The 11,725-nt window shown below is 46.0% G+C and overlaps 1 protein-coding gene across 3 annotated transcripts; it reads left to right on the forward strand.

The window, feature by feature from the left end:
* The first annotated feature begins 282 nt into the window (after positions 1-282).
* On the forward strand, positions 283-9,198 carry HTR1D (5-hydroxytryptamine receptor 1D). 3 transcript variants are annotated; one of them, XM_056508889.1, is made up of 4 exons: positions 324-396; positions 5,354-5,427; positions 5,520-5,564; positions 6,572-9,198. In XM_056508889.1, the coding sequence occupies exon 4, from the start codon at positions 7,368-7,370 to the stop codon at positions 8,502-8,504; it is 1,137 nt and encodes a 378-aa protein (XP_056364864.1). In that variant the 5' UTR covers positions 324-396; positions 5,354-5,427; positions 5,520-5,564; positions 6,572-7,367; the 3' UTR covers positions 8,505-9,198. The 3 variants fall into 3 exon arrangements, 2 of the variants coding, with proteins under 2 accessions (XP_056364864.1, XP_056364865.1); XR_008842061.1 differs by lacking the exon at positions 5,354-5,427 and having other exon boundaries at positions 283-396; XM_056508890.1 differs by lacking the exons at positions 5,354-5,427; positions 5,520-5,564.
* Positions 9,199-11,725: the final 2,527 nt, after the last annotated feature.

Below are 11,725 nucleotides of genomic sequence, written 5' to 3' on the forward strand. Positions count from 1 at the left end.
GGTTGGCACATCGGGGTCTGACGGGGAAAACTCCCGGGAAGGGGCTGGAATATCGGGAGCCCCCGAGTCGGGACCGCCGGGGCTGGGGCTGGAACTGGGGGCACTGGGGCTGGGGGCACTGGGGATGGGGGCACTGGGGATGGGGCCGGGGCTGGAACTGGGGCGGGGGGGGGGGCGCTGGCCAAGGACGGACCCTCGTTGTCCCGACCCACGGGCGGGCAGAGCTCCGAGCATCCCGACCCCGAGCGACCCGCCCCGGCACGCTGAGGAGCGGAGGAGCAGGAGGGAGGGGAGGGAAGGGGAGGGAGCGGAGCGGGACGAGCAGAGCCGGAGCCGCCGGGGTTTGAGGGCGGGCGCTGACGGAGCCGGGCGAGAGAAGCACGGCGGGGACAGCAGGTGAGTGCCGGGGAGATGTCGGAGAGATTCAGGGGTGATGCCGGGGAGATGTCGGGGAGATGTCGGGGTGATTCAGGGGTGATGCCGGGGAGATGTCGGGGATATGTCGGGGAGATGTCGGGGTGATTCCGGGGTGATGCCGGGCTGATGCCCAGGAGATGTCGGGGATATGTCGGGGTGATGCCGGGATGATTCCAGGGAGATGCCGAGGGGATGCTGAAGAGACGTCGGGGTGATGCTGGGGCGATGTCGGGGTGATGCTGGGGCGATGTCGGGGAGATGCTGAGGAGACACCGGGGTGATGCTGGGGCGATGTCGGGGAGATGCCGACGGGGCGAGTGCTCGGCCCCAGCCGAAGTTGGCTCCCGGGAACAGAGTGTTGTGCTCCTCGCCACGGTGGCCCCGGAAAAAGCCCAGGGAGCCGCCGGCGGAGGATGGCGAGCGGGAGGCGGGGGTCGGGAGCTGGAGGCTGGGGTGTGCGGCGGCTCCGAGCCGGGATCAGCACGCAGCGCTCCGGCTCTGCGATCTGCAGGTGGATGGGGCGGGCAGAGCCCCCCGGGCATCGCCCTGCGGAGAGCGGGGACCCCGCAGCGCCGGACGCGGGCGCCAGGGAATTGCCGGGTGGTTTGGGTGGGAAGGGACCTTTAGAGGTCACCTAGTCCATCCCCCAGGCACGAGATGCCTCTTCAACCAAATCAGGCTGCTCAGAGCCCTGTCCAAGCTGACCTTGGATGTTTCGAGCCCCAGCCTTTCTGGGCAGCCTGTAATGAACCCTTTATGCTGTATGTGGGAGGGAAGCTCACAGGCGATTTAGAGTTTTAAATGCTCATTGCAGGTCTTTTCCCCCAGGTGCAGGGTAATACTGTATTAAATGAAGTAAACACCTTTAGAAGTGTTATTTTATGTGGATTGCCCTGGGGAAAGCTTTGGGTTACTCTAAGTGTTTTCCTGTAATTATCCCACACCGTCCTGGTTTGTGTTCCACGAGTGACACAGCGACCTGGTTTCTCCTTCACTCCTGCTTCGGGCATGATGGCAGCCAAGGGTCACCCCAGCTCAGGAGCTAGGGCAAAGCCAGGAGTGTCCACGGTAATACTGGAACCTCAGAATCCTCACCTTTCTGTACCTGCATGTACCTGCTTGATGCAAGCTGGGCTTTCTGGGACAAAAACCACTATTTGCTCTCATGGAGCCAATGAACACCTGTCACCTGTTGTATCAGTGATGGATGTGAGCCACTTTGGGGATGAGCTTTGGTCCTGCAGCAAAGAGCAGGACCCAGCCAGGAGCAAGGACTGCCAGCCTTGCAGTCTGGTGTTTCCAGTGTGCTGCAGGCAGCAGTGCATGGAACTGGAACATGGGCTTCAGGGAGAATAATGCTTCTTCCACAGAGACAGTCCCTTTCCCATTGTGAGCCTGATGTAAACCCCAGGCGAAAATAAAAAAAAAAAAAACAAACCCTTCCTTTGCAAAATTAAGGGGACAATTGACTTTAGAGAGGTGGGATTACTTTGCCAATAATTCTAACCTCCTCCTTCCAGGAACTGCTGTCAATAGAGTGTTAAACAGATTATTCCAGAAAGCAATCTGGGGTCTGTGAGGTTTCTCAACACAAATTTACTTTTCTTTTCATATTGTCATTAAAGTTAAACCAGCATCATAACAAAGGATTTAGGATGTACATCATACATGCTTCTCAAATATTTAAATTAGCAAATATCAAAAACATAGTCCATTTGTTGTTTTCCAAACTTGTAAAGTTCTCTGGTTTTCACACTTACTCCCAGATCTGGATGATCTCAGAGTATCATTCTCACCAGTCACTCATTAATTTTCCTCTGATATATCACACTTCTGATGGGCTGGGAATCAAGCACATTGCAGTCAAAAAATTCTGGTTTTCACCATTTTACATGGGGTAGACTAACTCACTTGGTGCTTCATTGGTTTAAGGAAATCACACTCCAAAAAGATGATGTGACCTCTCCTTGAGACTTTCTGTGACTGAGATGTCACAGTGTCTCTAAGCAATACTTTGTTTCACAACTCTTACTCTCTCCAAAGTTTTCCTAATGCTCAGTGTTCCTTGCTGTAATTAAGTCCCTCTCCTTCCAGTGATATTAGTCAGAGCCACAGGGAACAGACTATTCCTTCCTTTCCTGCAGGTTCTCATGCAAAGAAAGATTGTTGAACATCTCCCTCAGCTGTGCTCATCCTGACATCCCTGTTCCCATGCAGTTTATTCCATACATTTTCTTCCTATACATTTTTTTCCTGATGATTCCTGCTGCTATCTTCTGATTTCTTGCTGTGTGCTCTGCATCTTCTTGGGAACAGAGCCCAAAGCTGAATGCCAGGCTGTCATTTGGTCTTGTTCAAAATGAACAGAACAAGATTTCTTCAAGGCTTTATCCCAGTTACACACTCAAGGTGTTTGCTGTTTTGCCGTGGTACAATGTCACTGGCTCTGCTGACAGTGCACATTTGTCTGACACTGTGCAGAGCCTTTGCTGAGCTGGTTGCTCTCCATCACACAACAGGGGAATTGTTCATCTTTACCTGAGCTACACACCTTGCACTTGTCCTTAAGCTCAACTTTAACCTTAATCCTCTTCCCTAGTTCTCTGGGCTGGAACTCCAACAGTGTCATTACACCACCTACTTCATCCCCCAAACAATTACTGAGAATACCAACTACTGGTCCTCCTCATTCCTATCATGGCACAATTGCTGTTAGAATTGTGGAATTGGATGGTAGAATATGTTCTAGATAAAATCCCTGTATGTTCCTTCACACACCTCCTGCAGCTGGAGGTTGTTCAGGCAGAAATTGTTCCCAGTTTTTTCCTGAATTCCCTTCAGGACAGAGGGTAGGAGGATCCAGGGTGCTACTTCCAAGAAGTGTAAATCACTTTTCTGCAAAAGTTCATTTATTTATTAAGTGAGGAAATGCTGCAGGAGGAGCCTTCTGAAGCACTCTCATCCTCATTGTTGGCAATCAGGGGCACACTGTCATTCAGTTCTTATAGTTAGGCAGACCAATTATGATCTGTCATCACAGTTTGTATTTTTAAGGCATACCTGTTAATGTCAGGTACTAGCACACCAACCAAGGTCTTTCAAATCCCTTTGCTGTCAACTCTTTGAGATCCTTTCTAGAAAAAATATAACTCTTGACTTCTGGACTGGACAAAAAGGTCAGGCAAAGAATAATGGCCAAAGCATAAAAGTGAAAATATGGATAGCCTTAAAAATCTTAATGGACTACTGTGCTCATGGATGAAGTCTCATGGGAGTGGTGTGCAGACTGAAACTGAGTTCAGTGAAGCATCAGTAGAGGAGCCACAGAGCTGAACCAAGCAAGGATGATGTGGATGAGACTTGCAAGAACTTTTTTTGTTTGCAGGTCTCTCTAGCATTTATCATTATAGATTCCAGCTGATTTTAAAAATTGGAAGGTTTGAGCACTGAGGACTCTGAATGCACTGGAGTTTTCCAGAGCACTCAGTGTGAGCCTTATTCCCATTGCTCCATTGGATGTATGGTAACATTTTGTTGACTTAAGAATAAAGGTATTTAAACATAATTAAACACTTAGAAAAGTTCCCAGGCCTGAAAACATCCTAGAGGTACTATGTAGGCATTTTTAACAGTGGTTCCCCATTCTTTTTTAGTACTTCAGGGCAGGTACTTGGGAGACCCCACCTGATCTCCTGCCCCTGCTCCAGCTCTCCTGCCTCCACTATTGCTCCCAACACCAGGCAAGGCTGATAAACTCAAATTAGGATTTTACATGGTAGTGTCACTCCAGGTGTCCTTGTCAGAAACTGGTAAAAAAATGGGCACCACTCAACATGTTCTAGAACAGTAATTTCCATAGCTGAGTCTGAGATGAACAGCCACTCGTGTACCAGGTCAAAGTTTCTGTATCACTTAGCTCAGCCAGATCAGGGTCAGTGTCATTCTGCTTGCTCCAGATCCCACCTTGCTGGCTCTTGGACACAGTTGGCATTACAATCTCACACCCCACTGGATTTCTTTGGCCCTTAAAATTCCACTGATTACATGACACTGAGTTATAATGGGAGAAAAAATGTGAGAAGGAAGAAGTTAATTGGAGATTTTGCATGTGGATGTTTGTCATTGGAGACTTTATGGCTGAGAGCTGAGTGCCCCAGCCCCTGCTCCCTCCAATGATCTTATTGGTAACACACTGTAGAGTCTGTTTTTTGCAATATAGTATTTACCAGAATCACTGCCCATTAAATCCCAGACTTTCTCTTTGATAAATAATATTTAGTTTATAAGTTATAAAAGGTGTGACAGCAATTGTAACTTGGGAATTAACAATGGGTTGGATAGCTAATACATATTGGTGGTATGTAAATAAAGGTAAGAGAGGAAAAACACCAATAATTTCCTTAAAGCTTAGCAAAAATAGAGGGTGGGGAGAAGAGAACAAAGGTGTTAAACATTGCTAATATTTTTTTGCTAAATACTATAGTTGCTTTTGTAAAATGAGAAATGTTTTGCATATAGTTTCTCATATAGAATGCCATTTTCTATATCAAATAGTACTAAATAGTAATGCTTGATTTACTTGGAAAGAGTCAGAAGGATCTTGGCAGATTAGACATCTAGCCATGCTGCATGTGCTGTGCTGGAGTCTGGAGTGCTCTGAGTCAGGCACATTTTCCCAGAAGGATGAACTCTTCTCTACCAGCTCCCCTCACTGGCTGTGAAGGGAGATGCTCAGCCCTAAAGGGCCCAGCTACTGCTGGGCTTGAGCACAAATTCAGATGCAAAGAGGATTTACATAGACTATACCTTTGATTTTTCAGTGCAGCACACTATAGCATTGGCTGGTTTTCTCCCAGGAGATGCATCCATGTTTGGTTGTGGATGGGCAGATTCCTCCAGCTAATACTAAATGGGTTTCTTGTTGTTTTATCTTCAGGTTGAGCTCCATACCTACTCTATGATGCATGCTTGAGTCAATTGCCCCAGATATGCAAGAACTTATAAAAAACAGTATGTTGAAGATTTAGAACTCATTTGAACTCTAGACTAGTTCATTAGACTTCAAACACCATGTTTCACATAAATTTATTTTTCTCCCACAGTGACTGCAAGCTGGTAGAAGCAATAGGACTGACAGGCTTGTTCAGGTAGGTGAGGTGCAGTCACTTTAACAGTCTTTAATAGTGCTAATAAGTCTGGCTGGTGATTTTAGTTTAGATTTTCTCCTGTGTGGGATGTGCAATCAGCCCATTATTTCAGGTAAGGGATTTCTTAGTCCCTAAAAGAGAGAGTTCTGAAGTGAGCCATTACTGTGCCATAAAGGTATGGTAAAAATAAATAAAGGCAATTCCTTAGAGAAACTAGATTAACTTCAGCATATCTATCCACTAAAGAGAAATCAGGAGCTATTTCAAAGTCTGGCCAAGGGGAGCAACAACAACAAAATTTTGCTCAGCTAGAGAGTTTAATGCAACTGGAAGTGTGATGGTGGCATCAGCAGGGGTCAGCCTCTACTCAACTCCCTTTGCACCTGCCAGCTGCAGGACAAGCTCTGTGGTGCAGCTTCCCAAAGAGTCCAGGCAACTGCTGAGCCATACCCTGAAATCTGAACCCACAGCCAGTGTGCAGAAATTATAGGAAACAGTGTATTGTTTTACACACAGTAAATATGGTGATTTGGGTAACCTTCTACTTTAGTAAAGGAAGATATGCTTCACCAATCTGTTATAATTAGAAAAGCTGATAAGTATGAAGTGAGTGAAGTCCAACTAATAAAATTACTTAGACTCTCAAGAGATTTTGAGTGATCTGGAAAGTCCATGAATAGTGTGGTGATGACACCTGATGATAAAATAAAGCTCTTCAGGGTTTAAAGATAAGGACTGACTGTGCAGAGTTGCAAAGTTACAAAGTGGGAGAAGGAATACAATGCTCACAGATGAAAAAACTGAGCAGACAGGGAAAAAAGCTAATATCACTACTCAAGGTATTTGGAATTACATTAATTGGGACTGTGGAAATGTCATATAATGATTCAAAAAGCAAAGTACTTCTCAGAAATCATTAGGAAATAAACTGAGGAAAAAACCCACCATTATGCTGAAGTATAAATCTATGGAGCATCCACATCAACAACTGTTTGTGTTTCCTTCAGGTTTGTGAAGACTTCAGGAGATCCAGTCCTGGTGAATACAAGGAAAAGTGTGGGAAGCCTGCAGATTGCATAAAGGGCAGTAATGTGCACCAATGCATTGGGGTCTGGTGCTCAACACCTGATTTCAGCATTTGAAGACTGATTGTTGAAGGGAAAGCCTGAATAGTCTGGAGAAATAATTGAAAATGGAGATCTGCACTTGAAGAAGTCTTGATTTGTAAATCTGGCAAAAAATATGTTTACAGAAGGAATCCAGACATGTTGTTTTATATGTTTGGTACTCTACTAATAAAGGGTCCCCCTGTAAATACCAAAACCATGACCCATAGCCAGCTATTAGAGAGAAAAGGAAAATATTCTTGAGTGTAGCAAAGGGGCATCAACTGCATGCCCAGATGGTTTTTTCCATCTCTTACTCTTCAGTATTGATTTATTTAACTTTGCAGAAGATTATGCCAGAAAGGAGGTGTGAAAAAACTACAATAAATAATTATTTCCCTTTCTTCAATGTGAAAACCACCTAAATTCCAATAATTTATAGTACTATTTTCATGGTCATGCACCAGACTCAAGTCTGGATGGTATTTTGCTTCAACAATGGTGTAATTGATGTGATGTGATGGAAAATATTGCATAGGAGAGTACCTCATCTACTGCCTCAGCTGAAGTTTTCAACAAGTTAATAATTCTTCAGTGTTGGACCAAAGTATGAAAAATTCTATTTTATCAAAAGAAGTGAGCATCTTCCTTCATCACCCCAGAAATATTACACTGGAAGGTGAAAGCAGAGCAGAGGATGGCTCACTACAACCACTCAGCACAGCTCTCTCTGCAGAGCTCAGCAAACAAATCATTAAACGTCACTGAAACCCCACTGTCTTGGGATGAAAGGACACTCTTAGGGCTGAAGATTTCGCTGTCCATCCTCCTGTCTGTTATAACTTTGGCAACAATCCTTGCCAACGCCTTTGTTGTCATCACAATTTTTCTGACGAGGAAGCTCCACACGCCTGCGAATTTCCTCATCGGCTCCCTGGCGGTGACCGACCTCTTAGTGTCCGTGCTGGTGATGCCTGTCAGCATTGTCTACACTGTCACCCACACCTGGGCCTTTGGCCAGCTGCTGTGTGACATCTGGCTGTCATCAGACGTCACCTGCTGCACAGCCTCCATCCTGCACCTGTGTGTCATCGCCCTGGACAGGTACTGGGCCATCACCGACGCCCTGGAGTACAGCAAGCGCCGCACGGCTGGCCGGGCAGCCCTCATGGTGGCCGTGGTCTGGATCATCTCTGTCAGCATCTCTGTGCCACCCTTTTTCTGGAGGCAAGTGAAAGCTCCTGAAGAAATCGCAAAGTGCGCTGTGAACACGGATCAAATTTCCTACACCATTTATTCCACCTGTGGGGCTTTCTACATCCCAACTGTGCTCCTCCTGATACTGTACGGCAGAATTTATGCAGCAGCTCGCTCCAGGATCCTGAAGCCTCCTCCTTTGTATGGGAAACGTTTTACTACTGCCCACCTGATTGCTGGTTCTGCAGGCTCTTCCCTCTGCTCCATCAATGCCAGCCTCCATGAAGGGCATTCCCATGCAGATGGATCCCCAATATTTATTGGTCATGTTAAAATAAAACTTGCAGATAGCGTGCAGGAAAGGAAAAGAATTTCTGCTGCCAGAGAAAGGAAAGCTACCAAAACTTTAGGCATCATTCTGGGAGCTTTCATTTTTTGCTGGCTGCCTTTTTTTGTCATATCCCTAGTTGTACCAATCTGCCAAGATGCCTGTTGGTTTCATCCCATCCTGCTGGACTTTTTTACCTGGTTGGGTTACCTAAACTCATTAATCAATCCAGTCATTTATACAGCTTTTAATGAAGAATTTAAACAGGCTTTCCAAAAACTAATACTTTTCCAGAAGTGTTCCTCTTGAGACTCTTCTCTTGTGTAACTGACCCTTGTGCATTCTCCCAGCCCACCTGGAACTTTCCATGCTTTTATTCAGAGTAATTGCCATCTCTGCTGCTACCCTGGTCTGTGCATGTAACTGGGAATTTCTTGCCAATTTGATCTTTCTGTCTGGATTATACATGGCATAAAAGAACTTGTCCATGGTCTCTGCAGTGATCATGGCTGTATATAAGATCAAAGACACATGAAATAAGCTTTGCAACAAGGCAAGGTGTGTGACCCAGGGAACTTGTCTTGTGTGATGAGGTGACACATTATCCAATTTTACCACACTTTCTAACCTCATGGGATGACATTGTGTGTGTATTCACAAGATGTTAGTGTTTCTGCTGTATATTATTAACCATTTATGTAGGCTGAGAAAGTTTCTGAAGACCAGCATCTAATACATTTCCTATGGCATGTATCTTACCCATGTGAAGCTGATAAAACCTGTAACTTTTTCAGATGTATGGCACAGCCTGACTATATTCAGCAGCAGGGCAGAGCAGCATAGCACAGATTGTTATGTGGATATTTCACAAATGCTGCATTTGAAGCTATGCTTTTGGTGAAGTGTAGAAAGGAGACAATATGATTGAATTAATTATGACACATTTTATCATGAATAGAACAACCAGTGCAGAAATGCTACAAAATAAATAGCATGAAAATTATTGATCTTACATTTCTGTCAATTAATTTTTTGCATGCATAAACTGAAACAGAAGAATATGGTTAGTGCAGTGGGGAATGACTAGGACCTCATAAAATATCCAGAAGGTTCCCTCCTTGGTGACAAGATATGGGAAGTTAGAGAGGGGAGAAAGAAGTGACACACCAAGGAAAACTTTCTTAGTAATTAAGGTAGTTGGGGTGGATGTAGCACCCCTGTCCCTGTACTGGTTTAAATACAGACAAACCCTACTCATTGTGTGTGTAAAACCTGTTTATTATTTCCAGCAACTGCCACTCCCCATCCTGGTGTCCTCCAGGTGTGTCAGGTTCTGGCTCCTTATGCAGCTGGTGAAGAGTGATATGATGAGGAGTTTGAGGAGGTGGTATTTATGCTTTCTGACTGAGAGGAAGACAGCAGCAATACAAACTTCTATCAACCCATTTCTTACGTGCTGCAGGCTTCTCAGTGTCTTTGTTACTTGACATGGTTGCAGATTTCTCTGGGGGCTTGTGGTGGCACCTTGCTGATTCTAGGACCAAGAAACAGTTATACACACAAAACCCCAACCCATCAAAACTTACATTGCCCTATAGACTGCTGATAATATAAGACTAGCAAGCCATGTGTCCACACAAGCATAATTCTGTTTCTTTTTCCCTGCTTGCTGTGTTTAGTACTGCTCTGAAACTCTGTGTGGCATCTAGCACAACCAAGGCTCTGTCAGGAGTTGTTAGAAATTAATTCAACAAGTATCAGGATCTTATAATGACTCTGATCTTCTAAATATTTAAAACCTGAACACTGGAATCAGGTAATAACAGGAGGATCTCCACTTCTAGTTTGCAGAGAAAGCAAATAACCACTGGCTTAGAAAACAGTGGGCTAATTCAACTCACTAGAGGCAGAGAAGCATTCACTCTGAGTTAGTTGTCTGCCAGTTTGATAAACTGAACAAATCCCAGAACTGGTGCAGAGGAAGCAGCACATACACACAAGTAATTTTAGGAGGGACGTGCAACTGCATGCAACAAGATCAACTCAGACATCTCACTCACATTCACCAAACAGAGGGACTACAGGACAGCAATACCTGAAGAGTCAGTTCAGGGACTTCACGAACTGGAAGATGACCCAGATAGACATTTTTAATAACCACTGGGGAATCTGCTCTCTGTAAGCTTGGCTAATCCCTTTTGAATCTCATGCCTCTGGTGTTCATGGCATCCTAGAGCCATCCACTTCTCACGTTATCAAGCTGTGCATAAGATTCATGAGTTAATTTTATTTGTTTAAAGCTACTACACCCATGTGGATCCTCTGTTGTCAGACACACTGACAGCTTCTGCTGCTTCCGCATGTCATTCATGATTTTATTGTGTTTGTCATCTCCCCTTGCCCATCATCTCTGGTCACACCTGCCCTCATTACTTACACCCCGCTCCCTTGGAACTACACAGCCTTTCTGTCAACCATTGTGGGGACTTCTGGGGACTACCAGTGATGCTGGCGCCCTGCTTTGGGTTTTGGAAACCCAGCACCTGTTGCATCTAAGGTGTTGGCACCCATCCTTCCAATCCACGAGATAAGCACTGCAACCATGCCTCAGGCTTTGGTGAATCCTCATCATGGACTTGTGCAAACAAGAGCAAATGCTCACTAAGGACTGTGAGACCCTCCTCAGCCTCCTGTGCCACCAGATCCCAGCAGCACTGGCACAGTGAAAAGAGTGGAAAGCACAAGGGGTGAGGTGAAGTCCTGACCACCCAGTGATGGAAGGAGGTGAGGGGAAACAAACCGAGCTGAGCTGATAAAGGAGGAGAAAGAAGCCCCTCACCAAGGTGGCAACTGAACCAGCTGCTGGGTGGGGTCTGTGGTGTGAGGAAAAGAGAGAATGGAAACCCAGGGAGTGATAAATGTCCGATCTCTGGATCCAAGTGAGACAACCTGCCCGCTGTGTGACATGCAGAAGCAGCACAGCTACAGCTGGTGGTACAGTGCCTGTGGCAACAGGGGCTGCCACTGCCCAGGCTGCTATTTCGGAGGAAAAAGCTTAGTGCTGTGAGGTTAGAGACTCAGAAATTTATGTCCAGGGAAAGGAAATGATGTAGAGGAAAACTAAGGCAGCTCTGGCTGTTCTAAGAGCAAACAATTATTTTTCTTTAATAATTTTATTGATGGGGACTTTGTGCAGTCAGTGGAAGCTGTAGACAGAAGTACAGGAAGGGACAAGTGGAATGAGAGATGCTACGAGGTGAGGAGGCAGCTCCACTTCTCCCCCAGATGTCCCCACAATGGCCAATAGGTTCCAAGCCTGCCACGTCTCGCTGCCTGCCCGGGAGGCTGGAATCGCTCACCGGCCTCTGACCGCGTCTGCTGGGGACTCAGCCGGGCAGGGGCAGTGCGGTGATGGGCAGAGCATCGGGACACATCCCGCTGTCCCTCACCCGCCGGGCTCTGCTCGCACCGGGAGCGGCACCTCCCGGCCAGTGCTGCGGGAGCTCTCCTGCCGCCGATCCCATCTCGGC

This window comes from Oenanthe melanoleuca, chromosome 23 (genome assembly GCF_029582105.1).
Source record: "Oenanthe melanoleuca isolate GR-GAL-2019-014 chromosome 23, OMel1.0, whole genome shotgun sequence".
Classification (NCBI taxonomy): Eukaryota; Metazoa; Chordata; class Aves; order Passeriformes; family Muscicapidae; genus Oenanthe; species Oenanthe melanoleuca.

What these genes read in the sequence shown, in the direction of transcription:
- HTR1D (XM_056508889.1), top strand. Translation starts at nt 7,368, where the DNA reads ATGGCTCACTACAACCACTCAGCACAGCTCTCTCTGCAGAGCTCAGCA.